At 39.8% G+C, this 19,523-nt stretch overlaps 1 protein-coding gene across 4 annotated transcripts in view; it reads left to right on the forward strand.

Moving 5' to 3' along the window:
* The first annotated feature begins 3,264 nt into the window (after positions 1–3,264).
* Positions 3,265–19,523, forward strand: part of CPNE4 (copine IV) — a 510,039-nt gene continuing 493,780 nt past the window's right edge. Inside the window, exons 1-3 of one of the 4 annotated variants that reach the window (XM_011933669.1) lie at positions 3,265–4,064; positions 5,843–5,994; positions 8,120–8,997. Coding sequence is in view for 3 of the 4 variants with exons in the window: in XM_011933666.1 (XP_011789056.1) it covers positions 5,942–5,994 (53 nt within the window). In the remaining variant the exon portion in view is untranslated. Of the gene's footprint in view, positions 4,065–5,595; positions 5,716–5,754; positions 5,995–8,119; positions 8,998–19,523 lie in introns of those variants that run through there. The other 3 variants (XM_011933666.1, XM_011933667.1, XM_011933665.1) reach the window with 3 other exon arrangements.

Below are 19,523 nucleotides of genomic sequence, written 5' to 3' on the forward strand. Positions count from 1 at the left end.
ATGTAGCTCAAGGTAACTATAGATGCAGAAAGTAACTATAGATGCCAAAGGTAACTATAGATGCAGGACAAGTCTGAAGAATCATCAAGAAAACAGAAGTGATGGGGAGTGTTGGTCCTATGGGGGAGGACAGAACCTGCTAAGGTAAATCCTGTTCTTGCTTTACATCTCTTCCTTTAAATCAATGTAGACTTATTTCTCCAGAAATAACTCTCTGCTGTTGGTAGCCTGGGTGTGCAATCCAGAGGTTTTCCTTTCCATTGATGTCAAATGGAGCTGACCTTGTCTCTAGCCTACAGATGGAAGTAAATCCCCAACCAGGGGGCTCCTGTGGGTTGTCCCTCTGGGGTTAATTTCTATGCAGTGGTTTGCACTGGACTATAATCTCCTGAAAACAGGGACAATATTTTGTCAACCCCAGTACCTTGGGCAGTATTTAATAAAATTAACAACACAAGTCTTCTGTAATATTAAAGCCTCCCTGCATCCTTTTCACACTCTTTTCCTCTTTTTCACCTTTCAGGAGTTTAGAGTGCTCGAACTGTCTCATCCTATTTTTTCTAAACTATTAAAACTGATCATTGAGAACTTTCCTCACCTCTGGGCCCTTATAACTGCTGTTCCCTGTGCCTGGGGTGCTCTTCTCTCTGGTCTTTGTGTGCTGGCTCATTCTCAACTGTTAGTTCTCTACTCAAATGCTCTTTCCTTAGCAAAGCTTTTTGACTATGCTATCTAAAGAGGCATTTCCCAGTGACCTCTTATATCATTAGAGTTTTTTATTTCCCTCACAGAACTTATTCTAATCTACAGATGTTCTTTCTTTTACTATCTTTCTCTCTCTCATTGTGCCCTCTACATGACTCACAACCTGTTTGTCTCTCCTTCTTGGTTCATTTTGTGTCTCCATGACTCGAGTGATAACTCCATGAGGCAGAGACCTTACGTAGCTGGTCCAAAATTGTATCCATAACACCAGCTCAGTATCTATTGAATGAATCCAGTGGAGGTAACTTACTCATTTCTCTAATTTACTTTCCCTCTTCAACCCTTTCCCAGTTTAACATTAATCACACTTGCTGCTCAAAATTCTTTAATGTCTTCCCATGACCTCTTGCTGATGTGTCCAAATATTTAGATTTCACAGAGCAAATCTCAAAACACGTTTCTTGGGTTGCTCTTAGCTCATAGTACTTTTATTCTATCAAGTAAGAATATTTTTTAAAATGGCAAAGCCTCATGAGAATTAATGACAAGAATGCAGTGACTAATATTAACATGAAAATATGAAGAAATACTCTCAAAAATTAGTTTAGTTATATAAAATGCTTCCTGTTTTTCCTATTTCACCATGGATTAAGGAAAATTTTGAATTCCCACTCAGTATATTGGAATAAGTATTTCATGCAATAAAATAAAATCTCAAGTCAATCTTACAAGGTCCTTTGTATTTATGCCCCTGCTTGCTTGTTTGCCTCAGTTCTTGCTCGTTTTCCTTCTGTCTTTATGCCCCAGATATAGTGAATTATTTAATTGCTTGAGGTTTTTTGATTATGCCATGTCTGTGCTTGACTTGGAGCCTTTGTCTATGTTGCTTCCTTGGCTGGAGAGCCTTTTTCTCTAACCTGCCTGGTTAATTTCCACAGGTCTGAATTTCTGCATTGTCTGCTTTTTGAGGTCTACCATGACTCTTCTAGTCACATATAGGTTTTCTTCCTCTTTAGTTCCTCATGGGTTACCTCATTTTTGCAATAGCCATGTGGGGTTGAAGTTGTTTATTTCTTGTCCCCTAATTAAACACAAACCCAGTGAAGAAAAAGACTATGCCTTTTTACTGAAGTACTGCTGTGTAATGTGGTAGATGTTGGATATTGTTATGGTCTGAATGTGTCCTCTAAAATTTAATTTAATCCCCAATGCAATACCATAAGATGTGTGCTGTTTAGCAGATGATTAGGTCATGAAGGCTGGGATTCAAGCCTTTATGAAAGGGGTTTTACACCGAGTTTGGCCCTTTTTGCCCTTCCTTCTTTTCTACCATGTGAGGACACTGTGTTCATGCCCTCTGGAGAATACAGCAACAAGGTGCTATCTTGGAAGCAGAGAGACCAGGCCTGCACCAAATACTAAAACTGCCGATGCATTGATCTTGGACTTCCCAGCCTCCAGAATTGTGAGAAATACATTTTTATTGTTTATAAATTACCTAGCCTATGTCATTTTGTTAAAGTAACACAAATAAACTAAGAAAGATAACAATTAGGAAAAAGCATGAGAATTGTAGATTGTTTAGGTTTCCCCCTGCCACTGGAGGTGGGGATGAGAGTGCATCCTGCCCCTGGTGAAGTTCAAGGGGAAGAAGAGCAAATGGAATTGTGGGTGTCTTATGCTCTAAGCCTTCCGGAGAAAGACTCTTTTTTTTCTTCTTGCTAGTAGACTAATACTCTTGAGATAGCCAATGTAGGGTGGGGACCTAGGGCAAAGGGTGTTGTAGGAATGCTGTGCTTGCACTGAAGGGGCACAAGGAGAGCTTGGGACTCAGTTGACTAGTGAAAGAGACCAGACAGAAACTTGGGGCTTAATTTCCAAACTGCTATTAAGAGTTATACGTTTGCCAAGAACATCTTTTTTCATATACACCTCATATACTTTTAATATATTGAGGGCATTGGAAATAGGTAGCTGGAAAGGATTGGGCATTTTTAGGACTGAGGGTATGGTCGTTTTAAAGCATCTGAAAATCTTCTGATATTCCTCTCACCAAGGGGTGGGTCTATGTCTCCTCCCCTTGAATCTAGGCCGATCTTAGTGATGGGTTGATTTCTAAATAATTTAATCATCTTTTAGAAGGAGTGTTTATAAAACATATGTTTTGATTTCTTAATCAATAACTCAGAATAGATTTGAACTTCCTCTTAACAATTCAGGTTACCATAAACATCATTTACTTTGTCGTCTGTGACTCTGCTCTGTGTTTTCCGCATGGCCATTTCTGATTTTTACAGAATGTGATTTTAAGATCTGCAATGATGTTGTTTTCCTCTCATTTTCTCTTTGAATTCTATAGGTTTTCTTTACATGACTTTTTTTTTTATCATCTTAGAATTATCTCATGAATTCGAATAAAAGTGTTAATAAGTTTTTTAGGTAACTTCTTTTCCTCTGTGAGTTTCAACAAAGGAAACTGTTTAATTTCAGTTTGAATTCAAAGCTATTTCTCCAACCTTCATTTTGTGTTCTCCAAGTTGTTTTCTGATTCTATTTCAGATGTCAGTAAAGATGTCATCTGGCCAATTTGTGTGAAAATAGAGAGTAATTCTCATCCAAACCACCGGTCTCTGGAAATAAGGAAAGCTCTGAGGGTCTCCAAAGTTACCAGAGGAAGGTTGAATTTTATGGTGATTGAGAATATTTCCAAGCTTATGAAGGAGAAGAAAAATATCATTAGTCTTTTCCAGGTTAGAAAAGAGTAAAGCCTGTAACAAAAAAAAGTGATACAGAGGATGGAATGATGAGACCCTTGAAATAAGCAAGGAAGGACCAGAAACTGGTAACGCTCACCCATGGAATTTCATTATGAAGCCGTGGCAAGGGCCAAGCTGACCTGGATTTGAAACCCATCTCTTCAACAATGTAGATTTTGACAACATATTTGATTTCTCTGAGCCTCTGTTTGTTATCTGCAAAAAAGGGAGATATGAATGATTATGTTATTGGATTGTCATGAACATTAAATTGATAAAGTCAAATCATTCAGCCAAGTTTCTAGCATATAGTACAGGTTCAAATATTATCTTTTTTTCCCACCAACCTCTTTTCCAGGAAAATGCAAAGCTACTCTTTAGCCAAATTCTAAAATAGGGGACATTTATTTTGGGAATCATTAATACCCATCTTCCCCCTTTTTGGTCCATTGGACATATTGAAATGAATGCTTAATACTTATCACTTCATGGTGTACACATTGTTTTGTTTCTTGTAGCCAGAATCTGGTCCTCAACTCTAACCAAAGTAAGGGAAACTGGAAAGACACATGCTTTTTCAGTCATTAATAGAAAGTTGTCCAGGTAAGTTTCTGATGGTGTATCAGTTAGAAATAATATTTAGCTATTCATAATAAAAAACTGAAAACAGTGGCTTGAATCAATGGAAGATTTTATTTTTCTCATAATACAGCTGAAAATAACGTGGTTGCCTTTATTATATCAAAGACCCAAGTTCCTTTTATCTCTCTGCCTAACCTGCCTTGGTGAATGTTGGCTGCTTCATAGTCACGTGATGGCTGACTTACTGTCTGTAACCTTCAGGTGTAAAGAAAAGAAGAGGTAAAGAGATAAAGGTACATCTCAGCTGACTCAATATCTCCTTCCCTTTGAAAACTCTCACAGAAACTGCCCTGTAATTTCTACTGACATTTCAATGGCTAGATCAGTGCTATATAACAAAACTTTCTGCAATGATAGAAATGTTCTATATCTGAACTATCCAAGATGTTAGCTACTAGCCACTTATGATTATTTAGCATTTAAAATGTCACTTGTGGAACTGACAAAATTAACTTTTAATTTTACTTAATTTTAATAAATTTAAATTTAAATAGATACATGTGTCTAGTGGCTACCATAATAAATAGCGCAGGGCTAGATCTTAATCACATCACTACTCCATCTGCAAGAAAAGCTGGAAAATGAATTTTGCTACCCTCCACAAAATTATGTTTTTCTTAGTAAGGAAAAACAAACACAAATGAATATAGGCTGGGCAAATAACAGCCTCTGCAACCAAGGGATATTTGCTTGCTAATATTCCTTAAGCCCAGAGGAATGGAGTCCTAATGGGTTTATCATAGGCATGAAAAATGGTGTGTCTGGGAAGATATTATGTAGCTAAAAAGCAGAATCTTGGAGCTGGAGTTCAAATACTTTCTTTTTACAATGAGAAAACTGAGGCTCAGAGGGATGATCGGGAGACCTCATTAATAGAGCAAATAGGAAAATCTCCTCTGAAATAATATAGAGCTATTTAGTGGCCTTTATAACATCACTCATGATAAAATGTAAAATCTCAGAAAGAAAATGCCCTCTGCCTATGGTTTTTAAAATACAGGAAAGTAAAGCTGGAGAGATTTTGATGCCACCTATTGGTAGACAGAAGTATAAAGTGCTCTTTTGTAGCACAAATTGTTACCCAGTGTCAGAGGCACCACAGGTGGTATAGGGTTCCCATAAAAAGCAATGACGGACAGTGGAATATTTAATTTCTGCATCAGCTTGGAACATGTATGTTCATTTTCCCTTGACTCTTAGCATCTTAGAAGAAGTTTTTCTTAGAGTGTTCCTTTCCGCTCTCCAGTAATATATCATACCCCAGGCATACACAGAAACACCAGAGGAAGACATGTCAGCCAATTCTCAAAAATCACTTGAAATGGAAAAACAAAACAAAACAAAACAAAATTTTGAGCTGTAAATAGCCCTGGGGTGAAATCCAAGGTTCTAATATGATCCACAGCCTCAAAAATATATCCTGTTATTTACAACAGTTCCCTTGAGTAGTTCTTACAAAAGAAAAGAAAACGGAAATTCAATTCCAAAACAAAATGCTCACCCTGACTCATTCAGGGAAGGATCCAAGGTTTTTGATGCAGGGCACTGACTCTCTGCCTGTTTTTCCCCTTCATCATCTGCTCCCCTTAAAAAAATGGTATCAACTGCACTGGTAAGAATCCACATTTCTTCCCTTTTGTTCCCTGGCTTCATTCCAGCATTTCACTTGTCACACTGATGGGTGAGATGCCTTTCATACTGGCATAAGACACTGAGCGGATGCCTCCTCTTATCAACAGAGACCCGGCGAGTGAATCTACCCAGAGCTGAAGCTTCCTTTGCAACTTGGGAACACCAGGGCCACAGTGACTGTGGCTTGGCTTTAGATAAATTTGGCCATGGCTGTAGAACCCAGCAGCTCAGAATCCATTAAAAGGAGAGTTGGGAGGAGGTGAGTGATAGAGACAAGGGGATTTTGATGTTACAATTGTTGAAGGGACTGTGGCTGGCGGGCAACTTGCTGTGGAGGCAGTGATTGAAAACACGGATTATTAGCTGGTTACAAATCTTCATTTGTACAGATGAGCTGTTGATTTCATATAAGAGGTGGGAGTAAATTCTGCTTTATGTGCCCTGTAAAAAGCCTCTTTGAATTTACCTTCAGTGTCATGCCTTGAGAAAAAATTCCAAGTTTCTGGCATAAAGCTGCACATGTTTTCTGCACACTGGCGAGCAGGCAACTGTTTGTTTCTAATTAGGGAGCTGAAGCCTGCTGGCAAAGGAAACCATATTTGTCACAAGTTGTAGCATTGTGTTTAGTTTGTGTATCTATGCTTTTAACGTATAGGGCCAAAGATAACTATGTTGTTTTTCTTTTTCCCTATGAGCGTTGACTCTATAACTTCTTCTCTGTGGTCCATGTGTTCACTCATTCTTAGCTACCCCTTTAGAGACTGCTTCAGTGAACAACCCCTATCCTCCCATTAACTAATTGTGTTCCCTGGTCTGGTCATTTCAACCACCCAAATCCTGGATTTATTTTTGTAGATAAAGTGAAACTTTCTTGGGCAGGTTGTTGTAAAAATTAAATGGGATGGTAAGTAGAGTGCCTAACAGATTGCCTAGAAATAGTACATGCTCAGCACATCTTAATTCCTTTTCTCTCACCTGTAATATAAGAAGTTTATGCTGAATGGTCCCTAAGGTATTTACATTATTTTTAATTTTATAAATGTTTGTTCACTCCCTACTAGGTGGTAGACACCTTTCTAGGCATTGGGGTTATAATCATGAACAAGACAACAAAACAGACATATCACTCGCCTTCATAGAAATTAAATTTTAGAGGATACAATTAACATGCAAAGAAATGCATAATGACTTTTCCTTCTTCTTCGTTCATCTTTGCAAGTTCAATCCAACTCAAACTTTGAGTTCATCTCTGAGGCTACCCCTTAACAAAACCTGGAAGTAATGTTTTTGGACTTAACATTTTCATATTTAGTAATCATACACTGGTTTTGCCTGCTTAGCGTCCATCTCCCCTTTCCTGGTAGGAGGACCCTGAATATCCCTAGGAGAATTGTCCCTATGTCTCACTCTCAATGCGTGTAGATCAGGTGGGGTTCCATCCTGGCTCCAGGAGTGCTATAGAAGACACCACATGCTCCCAGACATTGTGGAAGTCCTGGCCTATTAGTGTAATTCCATATCCAAAGGTCACAATGATTTACTTGTGCATAACCATGTGACCCAAGTTTTTGCAATCAAAGCAAATCCAAGGATTTATGTGGTAGTTTCAGTGTACAGAGAAGCTCCCTGAGGTCCTTTCCAGGGTTCATGTTTAGTGTTATCCTATTTCAGAAAGGCTTTAGAGGTGACTGAAGGAAGAAAAATGTTATTTATATTCTGTCAGAATGTTGTCCCTTTGTTTATCAAAGATCTTTCTGACTACTTCTATAGAACAATTAAGAGAGGGTCCTGCTCCTTACCCTATTGTTTCTCCTTTTCTGGACTTTGAAATTGAGAGCTCTACAATTAGTGAAAAGATTTTGGCTGATAATCCGCTCCAACCTGAAGAGAGGCTTTGTTAGATATCCCCTTAATAGGGTGAGAAGGAAGACCTTCCATCTCCCCTCCATGTTAGATGTAACACACTCTATACCATCCCAACGTCAGAAAGAGACGGTCATTCACTTTACTTCATTAATTCCAAAGTCCAATTTGTGAGTCTGACAACACCAGTGTGCGGACAGAATTTAGTTGTCTAGTTTGTCTATGGTAGCAGACATAATCAGAAACAATGCCCTGTATTTGAATAAGTTCATTTGTCTGAATATGAATATGTTTGAAATAGGAAGGCCATACTTTCTCTCTAAAGTGCTTTATAACATGTGGAGGTGGTTATCCCCTACGTGAGACAACATATTTATATCTATCTCTAAGCATGGGTACTCCCTAAGTATTTCTTTATCTTAGCTGTAAGGTAGATGTATTCAGAAACGCATCATGAGACGAAGAAAATACTCTTTGTCCATTAATTTACTCATGCATTACTTACTAAAAATAATTACCAGGCTCCTGCCATATGCCAGACACTTTTGTAGGCACAAGAGGATACAGAGACGAGCAACACCTTTACCATTTTTGGTGACAGTTAAGCACCCATCTAAAAAGTTGTCTTTAGTGTGTGCCAAAAAGTGTAACTCTCATTCCCCCCACACCCCCGCCGCGATATGACCGCTCCACCCTAGAGTAGAGATGGAGACCAAGCACTTGAAGATCTAAATCAAGTGTCCCCAGGAGCCCAGTTGAGCGACAAAGCTGAGCAGAAAGCCCAGACTGTGGGCGCGGCAGGATCACGGAGAGCGCCGCCGCCAAGGCCTGGGCGGGGCCCTGAGCTCGGGTTCCCGGGGCAATGTTTGTCTCCGCCAGCAACCCCCAGGGGGCGCTCGCGCAGAGGTTTCGGAACTAGTCTCTTGCCGGGTTGCTGGGTGCATGGGTTTCGTCAGAAGGTGGAAATCTCTCTGTAAGAAGCTGCCATCTCCCCGCCACCCGCTCATCCCCGTCTCTTTCTGCCATCCTCCTTTCCTTCCTCCCTCGCTCCACTCCACTCCCTCCCTCTTTCTTTAGTACCCTCCTCTTTACTCTCTGAGTTAACTGAGAGCCGACCTGCCACCTCCAACATTTTCACCCTCTTCCCCCACCCCCATCACCGAGAATGGAGTCAGGGTTTCCGGAGAGACCAAACTCTGCTCTCAGCACCTTTCCCAGCCGCTGCTGCTAAACTGACCTCGGAGAACGAGAGGGGAAGGAGGTGCGACGCCCCTTACACCACTACGTAACTACACCATCAACCACCTCCACTTCAAAGTCGGATTTTGCATACTGGGGGCGGGACAGACCTGGTCCCGGGCTGAATTCTCTCTCCACTCTTCGAGGTTGGCACACCCAGGTAAGGAAATGCCAACTCTTCATTCCTGTGTTCCTGGGGCACTGCGATTGCAAAGTCTGTTGGGGCTGCTGTGTAGCAAGACCAACTTTTGAGATGCACTGCTTCTCGCTCACATTTGCTTGTTTGTCATTGCTGTTGTTGTTTTAAAAAGCAGCAGCAAGCAACGTCTTTAATCTGAAGGAACTTCCATCCCCTACCTCTCGCCTTCTGACATACACCCACCTCGCCCAGGTGGGGTGGGGCGAATGGAGTTGGGGAGAAAGACCACAGAGGGGAGGGGACAGCAGGGCGCGGGTGAGGAGCAGGTCAGGGAAGTCCCGAAGGCGAAAGAAGGGGTACCTTTTTCAAAATCGGGGAAGGGGAGGGGAAGAGAGTTCTGGCTGAAGTTGCAGCTTCCTCTCTGACAGTGAGAAAGCTGTGGGACATTGTAGTCCCTTCCAATGGCTTGACCTGGCTGCGGTTGGATTCAACCTCTCAACCTCCTTCCCCACACTTCTTACAATGAGGTTATAATAATATTTAGTTGCCTCTGGGACTCTCAGTGTTAAAAACTAATGAATAGGCTTGCAAGTGCTTTGATTCAACCCAGTTCTTTAGCGCTTCTTCCTGTGTTGAATAAAGTAGCCAGAGGGAAAGGGGGACGGCAGACGGGGGACGGGACTAGAGGGATCACTGAAACCAACCCACAGCTGAGTAAGTTCACGACCCCGCGTGGTATCACAGACGCACGAGAACTGTTAGGGCTGAATCCAGTGGAGACAATTAGGAGGTGGTCCACGGCAAGTCAAGTGAGTGCTGATAATCATCCGGTGAGGAACTGGCTAAACCCTGATGAAAAATGCTCCTCCTTTATCTTGGAGTAGGTGGGCTTTAAGACCCTATTTCCCATTCTATGTTCCAAATCTGACCGCGCCCCCGGGGCGCCCCAGGGCGCCTTGGCGGACTGGCTTTCAGCCCCAGAACCTGCCAGGCTCCAGGGAAAATTCACAGGCGGCAGAGATGATCCAAGGGGCCCAAACTTATGAAGGGCTTGATGTGGGGGGTTGGGAAGTGGAGGGGGGGAAAGGTGAGCAGAGTAAAGCGAGGGCGGGCTGGGGAAGGGAGAGTGCTCTGGGAAGCTTTGCAAGAAAAATATCTGAGAACCTCTCCCTCTCCACACATACACACACACACACACACACTCACAGGATTTCAGTGACTTGTGGGAAAAGGTGCTTCAGCACCTTTACATCCTGTATTCAAAACTATGCAAAACCAGCTCTTCATCCTCTTGCTGCTTTGTCAGGGATTTTAAAAGCACTGTTAAGGTTTTTCTTGGCTCACTTGGTTTTGCTTCCTGAACAGCCCTTTTGAGCTGTCCGAGGTACTTTAATGTGTTCTCTTTAAATGAAGCTAAACCCTGCTCATTCACGCGCGCGCGCACACACACACGCGCGCACACACACACACAATTACCTTAACTTCAAACGAAGTGTTCTTTTCTCCCTACTCTTCTATTCCCTTAACAATCCCTATTCTCAAAGGCCTTTGTGTTTTATTTTCTGCTTTATATCAAAACAAACAGAAAAAGAAACACCCACTTTCCTATGACATAGGTGCTTTGAATCCATGCCAATTTTTGTAGTTCGTATGCACTGGTTAAACCACATAGCATATCCCCCCAAAAGCCAGAGGCAAGCAAAAACTTAATTTGATGCCCTTCAAGTTTAGGAAGGTCCCATTTCTTTTTATTAACCAAAAGATAAGATGAAGCTCAGCATGGCTATGGCTGTGATTAGATAACTTCTGATATTTTCATTTCCCTTACTGAGCTGCTGCTTCTAGGCTGAACTCATTTTATTCACCTGCCCATTTTTAAAGAGAGACTGACAAAGTCACTCTGGCAGGTCAGGACTCAGAGTTAGTCAAAGGTTCTCACATGTAGAGAAGTGCATAAAATAGAGGGAGGGCTGGAAAATGCAGTCAGAACACCTGTGTTAATAGTGCATGCTAATAAAGGCCAACATTTTCTCAATTATCTCTCGTGGGAAGATTCTTATGGTTTTAGAGGATCAAACTCAAAACACATCAGAATGAGGTGATTTTTCCATTAACATTACATAAAAGGATATATTGGTCTATAGCAATAGTAGATGTTTAATCCTGGGCAGTTTTGTATGATTGTGTGAGAAGAGATTGCCTGTAATCGAATCAAACCTCTACTTATGTGTTAACAAGTAAAAACTCCCATGGTCATCAAACTTATGCCTTTCCTGTGAGTGGTCAGCCTTGTTTTTATTCTTCCAGACACAGGCCCAGCATAGTTGACTGGGAGAAGGCGCAGATGGGGTACAGTGAGATAGCTGTGATATCTTCCCAGTGTGAGATAGTTGCTTTACTAGAATTTCTTTGAAAATAGTTGCTCTAAGTTGTTTCTCAACTGTAAAAAGAAATTAAAAGTCTTCCTGTTTATCTCCAGGTCTCCAGTAGCAACATGACATTTTGCTTGAATTATTGGTTTGTCTTAAGGGGACCCTGGTTTTAGAGGTTTTAATTAGAAGGTGTTTGTTCTAAAGTATGTCTTAATCTGCTTGCATATTTCTAATTAAAAATAACTCATTTCAGTTAGTAGGAAGTAAAGATGTTATCTGTTTATAGAGAAGTTTTATGTAATATTCCAAAAAAATAGAAAAAAGTTTGGATTCTTTTTAATAATTAGATGATTTAAGCCCATTATTATGACTTAAAGCCTTGAGGTCATACTGACTATCAGAAACAATCACAGACCAAAAAATGGGTGAATGGTGGAATCTTTATTCTCATATGCACTTGAATGTTTTGGAATTAATACTGAACACATTTATAAGGTTTGCACCATGCTTTTTTCTGACTTCACTTTGAAAATTCTTTGAACTGCAACACTGTAGACCATTATGTTACCTTTATCCATATAAAGAAAGCATCTTTTCATTTAGAGATGAACTTATTGAAGATGAGCAGTCAGTGTTGTGTGTAATCAATGCCACACATTTTCCGAGTGGGCTGAATCCAGAACAAAGAATGATAATATCAACTTGGCTAATTGGTAAAAGTCTCTACACTAGTTGGGAAAAATCACTTCATGCATCTTTGTATTTTTAAATCAGCGATGTGCAAGAAGATCTGTATTCCATGCACTTTAAAGAGAGAAAGAGCTAAATTTGTGTTCCATATTTGATCTTTCCATTTTTGTCTTGTTAATATTTTAAAAGAAAAACAAAAACCCCTGCAGATCCATGCAGTAACCCAAAGTCATATTTCCTTGGCAACAGTAGCCAGTATACTAGATTTACAAAACATCAAAATAGAAAAATTTAAATGCATTCAAAATAAAACGTCACATAGTTCAAGACCATTCTTTGGTGCATTAAAACTGATCTTCCAACATGTAATAATAGAGTTGCCTTTCTCCTGACTGAATGTAGATGGCAAAGAATATATTACTGATTTTAATTCTTTTTAAGATGTCTCCAAAATCTTATAATATTTTATTTTGAAGGAAGCATATGATGATAATAATTTAGGTTGGGGTTACACATCCATTTTTTGGATAAAGTATTTATGTGAAGGTTGATGGTAAATCCAAAAATCAAGCACAATAAATGGGTTAGGTAAGATGCATTATCTTTTGTATGTCATTTGAAATAGACAGTCTATAGTAAGGACTCAATTAGTGTTAAACTCAAGCAGTGAATATCTCCTAAACTTGTGACTGCATGATAAAAACATAGTAGCGCCAACATATACTTTCAGGGTTCTTTTTTCTGTACTAGAAACTGCAGTTATGTGGGAGCTTTCTGTTTGCTGTATGAACTACTAAATACATGTGATATATTGTATATATTTTCTCCTAAATCGGCATATCCAGGGAGGTCCTTTATTTGTCTGCTGTATTCTTTGGAAACCCTCTTGAGAACCATCAGCTTTTAGCTCAGTAAATATTGAGGGTTGGAAGGCAAGTCTTGAAAATAAAGTGATAAGGATGTCTTCTTTGGGAAAATTTATTCCAGTAATATTATTTTAGTCATAGGGCTGGAAGAGGAGCCCATTTAAGCTGATCTGTGATGGACTCATCTCTAAACTGTGAACAACAACTTTCAACAGTGCAATATTTATCCAATAAGTGTGATTGAAATTGTACAAAGTCATTGTCTGCAGCCATCTCTGTTAATGTGCATGTTCTATGACTCTCAGAACTGGAAGAGAGCTTGGGGATCATCTATTGACTCTAGCAATTTAATTTGACAGATGTAGAAACTAAAGCTCAAATAAGTGACTTCTCAAAATCAGGAGATTCATTCAACAACCCTTCTGATTACTCCCCTTAAAAAGAAACTCAAGTTCCCTGGAGATAATTACAGCAGTGGCGCCAATCTCTGGCACCATGTGCACTGCTGATCTTTATTAAGTATGAGTTAGGGATGATTGCGGGGGTGTCTCCCACCTCCATTAGAGTGTTAGGAGGAGTAGGCTTGGGACTTATTACATTGCTGTCTCTTGGAGCCAGTGCAATATTTACCCAATAAATGTGATTGAATTTGTACAAAGTCATTGTCTGCAGCCATCTCTGTTAATGTGCATGTTCTGTAAAAAATTGCTCATGCATAGACTTAGCTTTCTATTTTAAATGTCACAACTGAGTCGATAAAGTAAACAAAGAGATTTTATGAGTGTTTATAGTTCCAGGAACACACATGGGAATCCTTTACTCTGTTTTAAATTAAAGCTTCATTCAAAAAGAATAAACTTTCTTAAATGTTGCTTTTGCATCTTTGGCTCAGAACACAGTATTTCTAACTTTGTTTTCCTTATTAGGAAACTAGAGAAATTTCTCCTTGGAAATGTCAGGGGGAAAATACAGTATTTCGGATTAACTCTAGAAACCTCAGGTTTAAGGTTTATTGACCAGAAGACCTCTTTCTTATCCAAAAAATCCAAAACCTCTGTAGGACAATTCATTGCACCTTGAGATAGAGGAGCAGCAAAATCAGGCTGGCAGGATTCCAGGGCAGGGCAAGCCCTAGGAGGTGATGAGTCTAGAAGGATGAACTAGAGAGAGCTGGCATTAGACTGGACAATCGCTAGAGGGCGCCAGAGCACCGGCGGAGTCCACCTCCGGGACGCATAAGCAGGGCTTCTAGGATAAGGAATGGAGTTTGACCCAACCCCAAGACATGGCCTGGGGGTATTGGTTCTCCCAGGTGCATCTGACCGTCCCGCCTGGATTGCCTCGCGGCAGAGAGGGGACAAAAGGTTTTGCCCTGAGCATCTGGTGGTCTCTTCCGGTGCCTGGTTAGCTTGCTCCGTGACTGGACAGTCTGACTGCTCTCAAAACTCCTCGTGACAGGCCTTTTTGGGGTCTGATTGCCCTTTGTTTCCTTACATTTGGACCTGTTATCGGAAGAACTCTGAATCCAGAAATACCTGGTTTAAATCTGGGCTACAGTTTTCAAAATACAGGTATTTGGGTGAATCACTTAATCCGAGTATTAGAATCCGGAAAATGGGGCTAGTAATTGTTGTAAATGTGAGGTGTTTAGAAGCGTCGGACATTTTAGTGGGTAGGTAAATGCTACTTCCTGTGTCCATTCTCTTGGGAGTTCTCTCCAAACTTCATCCTTTTCTTTTTTAAATAATAATAATATCTTTTACTTAACACAATATTTTAAAAAACATGTAACCAATATGGAGATTATTGAGACATTTTACATTCTTTTTTTCTAGTACTAAATTTTTGAAATCTAGCATGTATTTTTATACTTATAGCACATTTTAATTGAGGTTTGCCACATTTTAAGTGCTTAATGCTCCTATGTGGCTAGTGGCTACCTTACTGAAAAAGTGCAGATCTGTAAGAAGAGAAAAATTACTTTCACCATTTTTCCTTTTTGTTAAAGGTTAGCAATAATATATACAATGCCTGGCATACAATAGGAGCTAACACAGGTTCACTGTGATTATTATTTGCTATCACTATTGTATTTTTAAATGGGCCTCTTCCCCCATCTCTTATCCCTTTCCCCATCTTTTACCCCTTCCTGCTCAGCAGAAGGGTCTCATTCATCTATCTGTTGAATAATAATTGGTCACAGCATTTATGTCAAAAGCTGTGCGAGGCACTGGGGATAAACATAAAAACTTGAGGGGCAGGCAGACTGGTGAAAAGAAACATTGAAACTGTGGTGTTAAATGTGAGGAGAAAGATGAACAAATGATGCTGGGTAAGAGATAAAGGAGACATTTGGTTTGTCTCAAAGGACCTGGGCCTTTATAAGTCCTGTTACACTAAGGTGTTTTTCCTCTCCCTGTATTTCAAGGAAGCTGGTGGACAGAAGGTAATTTTGAGGGAGAAGTGGAGGGGTGGCATCTCATTCAGCAGGCACTTTGATTTATATATATTCTTAACAGTGCCAATAGAGATTCTCAAATCTAATCAACTGGCACCATGCCCTGTATGTGGTAATTTCATCAATATCATGAAATAAATGCCTAAATAATTGACTTAATTCATTTAAACAGAAAATGATTTGGAAGAAAATGTAGAAACATAACCAAGAAACTTTACCATTAAATGATGGGCTTGAAACAATCTAAATAAGAGCTCTGTTTTAAAAATATTGAAAGATGTGTTTCACACAAATATCCACAAAAATGAAAAATAAGGGCAATAGAATGGTCAAAAACTATGCTTTATCATTATCATTAAAGACAGAGAAGGCTTTTAATATGTTAGCAGCCACAAGCATTGCAAGATGACTGAGGTGATGTCTTTGTTATCTTTGGAGCAGTTGATTCAACAGGTAACTTAGAGACATAAATCTCTGTGTCAAAATGGAAAAGTCAAGGAGTTTTGCACCCGACATTGTGCTAATGTGAAACCAGGGGTGGATACCTTTGATCATGTGTGTTAACGTTATCTGGCCAGGTAGACTGCAGAGCTCCTGAGAAGCCATGGTCAGATTTCTTTTGCTTGGTGCCATTTATGTCCTGTGACTTGACTGATGGCGAATCATGTTGGAGAAAAGGTGTGATAAGAGGAAAAGAGTGGAAATAGTTGATTTTTTGGCAACTAATAACACTCATGATAGCTCCTAACCTGATTTAATTTTTAAAAGCTGGGAAAATAAATGCCTCTTATGGAATAAGAGAATGTGAGAACTTGGCATAAAATTATGCACGCCCCTCCCATTTTCCAGATAAGAAAAAAGAGACTCAGCAAGGTGAAGTGACTTACTCAAGCTCGTTGGTGGCCAAGTTACAGAAGTGAGACTAAAGGCTTCCTCACTCCTGGTCCTGTGTTCTTCTCTGGCCCATGCCACACCACACTACCCTTTCCTCTCCACTTCATGCTTCAAGGGGTCAAGACTCTGTCTTGCTCACAACTGAACCCTAAACAGTGCTAGGTACCTAGCAGTTGCTCAAAAACTTTTGATTGACTGAATGAACTAAGCTGTTTCTTTCTTCCTCACGCCTATCAGGAAATGTGCCAAGAAATCACTGGGTTGCAATACAGTTTGATAAAGACAAATATTTGTTAAGTTTTGTTGTGATAAGGGCTTAAACTTTAAAAGTAAATATACTTAGCTTGAACACTAGCTCTGACACTTAATAGCTGTTTTGCTTTGGGGAAATTACTAAACCTCTCTGCCTTATTTCCTCATTTGTAAAAAAAATGGAGATTAAACCATATGTATAAGGTTTAGAAGATAGGCCTTGACTCATCATATGTATGCACTAAATATTTTGTTCCTACTTTTCCAACCTTACTCTCCATCCTTCCTGAGAAGATTTAAAGTGAGATATAGTACTTCTTTTAAAAAGTAATTTTAATTTATTTTAGATAATATGTATTTATCTTGCAGAAAAATAAAGTTATTTAATTATATAAATATAAATACATACACAGGTCACTAAGAGTATATATTCTGTGGGTTAGATATTATTAGTACTGTTTTATAAATAATTTGGTCAATGTCAAAGCACTGGCAACTTGGGAGGAAGAGGAACAAAATTTAGGGTATCCCTATTCCAATTCCAAGACCAGGGCACATTTATCCAGTCCATGCTTCACATGATCTTTGTTTCTTGGGCTTGGATTCTCCAAGTTGAAGTTAATTCTCTTTATCATATCCTCTTATGGCCTAGCTATGCTTCAGCCGCTGCATTGTGTGCCTTGTTAAATGGTTATTCATAGATATGACTATGTCTGTAGCATGTTGCAAGCTTTTCCAAGTAGCAACTGTATATCACACTTCTTGATATGACTCCAGAGAATCTAGAACTTTTTTGGCCCATAGGATACTCCCTCTGTCACTCTGGGTGCATCTCCATTCCCTTAGCAAATATCCTGCATCCAGGCAAAGCATGCTTTTAACTTACTCAAAATCTATTCTACACCTGCTCTCATTTATTAAAAATATTCTTATTATATTTTGATTGACTCTTTATCATATAATTCAAATTAATATATGCAGTTATATAGACATATTACTACTGCACATAGTTGTATCTGTACTACAGCATATATTGTACTTCATGAAAAATTTATAAGATTTTTTCAAGGATTATTTTGACTATGTGTGTGTTGTAGTTTATGCATTGACTTTAAATCATAGTCCTCACCTCAAATGTGCTCCATTATATTTGCAAGACTATTCTGTGTGTTGTATATAGGTAGGTAAGATTGTTTATTGGCGAATGGCGTAAATTTTAAGTCAGGAATTCCTAGGTTTGGATTTCAGCCCTGCTTAACCTGTTGAAGCTCAGTTTTCACAGATATAAAATGAGAATAATGATTGTGTCTATGTAGTAGGCTGGTTGTGAAGCTTGCTGTCACTTGGAAATTACTCACATTGCAAGCTTTATTTGCTGGTGCCATCTCTCACAAACTAGAGGCTTATTAGTAATTAATCACCCTAATGGTAGTGGTTTGCTGTGTTGCAGGGCAACTGTGAAAATTAGAAGTGTGTTTATGAAGGTACGGTAGATATCAACAACAAAATGTATGCTTTTCATAGCTACTGAATCATTTACCCTTCTTCTCCCTTTTCTCCCCTCCTCTCTCTCTGTTCCTACTCACAAATTTTATGCCCAGCCACAAAAGGTGACTCAAGGGTTATGCTGGAGTTTCTCTAAGATAAAACTTCCTCTGTTTCTGATGGTTCCAGCTTCATTTCAAATGAAAGGTATGTTTAGTACTGGCCCCAGGAACACAACCAGAATACAAAATCAGTCATTCCACCCTACAAGACCAGCAGCAGAAATACAAAATCAGTCATTCCACCCTACAAGACCAGCAGCAGAAATACAAAATCAGTCATTCCACCCTACAAGACCAGCAGCAGAAATTTATTGTGTTTGACTTTGTTTCCCCTGCCCTTGTCCCAGAAGGATCTTCGGTTGCCAGCATCAGACAACGTATTAGGTATCTCTCTGTTATAAAAGTCTAAAATGTTATTGGCATAAAATACTATCTTCAAGCCATGGTTCTCAAACTTGAGGATGAATCAGAATCTCAGAATCTCCTGGAGGGCTCGTTAAAACCCAGAGTGATGGGCCCTTCCTGTGGAATTTCTTACTCAGTGGGTCTAGGGTAGGAGTTAAATAATTTGATTTCTAACAACTTCTAAAGGTGATACTGATGCTACTAGTTTGGACACCACACTTTGGGAACCAATGCCTTAAGTATTTACTTTATACAGACAAGCCATGAATTTTCTCTCTGTGGTATCACTGAGAACAGCATTAGTGGTAAAGAAAGGGATCTGGCATTTACTGAGCACCTATGACATTTGCCATCTGCCAGGTACCTTACGGGGCACTTTATACACATTATTCTATTTAAGCCTCACAGCCACCCTGTCAATCAGTTTATGATTATTTATTGAAACCTTATCATGCATCATGTAATGTGCTGTGCTAGGTTTTGGTACTGTGGGATTAACAAAACAGACATAATCCTGACCTTCTGGATATTATGTTTCAGCAAGGAAGACATGCTTGAGCAAATAATTATAAGGGTGATTAGCCTGATGTATAAAAAATGGAAGACCAGGGAGGCCAAGTAAATTGGCCGTGATTACACAGCAAGTGGGAGACAGAGGAGACAAATAAAACTCTTAAAAACCATTTTGCTCCAAAATGTAGAGTCCTTCCACTAAAACACAGGTGCTCAGACTTTTGATCCACAGGGTACTTTACACTCTTAATAATTATTGAAGACCCCAGGGCTGGGTGCGATGGCTCACACCTGTAATGCTAACACTTTGGGAGGTCAGAGTGGGCAGATCACTTGAGGTCAGGAGTTTGAGACCAGCCTGGCCAACATGGTGAAACCCCATCTCTCCTAAAACTATAAAAATTAGCCCAGTGTGGTGGTGTGCGCCTGTAATTCCAGCTACTCGGGTGGCTGAGGCAGGAGAATCTCTTGAAGCTAGGAGGCAGAGGTTGCAGTGAGCCGAGATCACGCTGCAGCACTCCAGCCTGGGCGACAGAGCAAGACTGTGTCT

This window comes from Colobus angolensis, unplaced genomic scaffold (assembly GCF_000951035.1).
Source record: "Colobus angolensis palliatus isolate OR3802 unplaced genomic scaffold, Cang.pa_1.0 Scaffold129, whole genome shotgun sequence".
NCBI lineage: Eukaryota > Metazoa > Chordata > Mammalia > Primates > Cercopithecidae > Colobus > Colobus angolensis.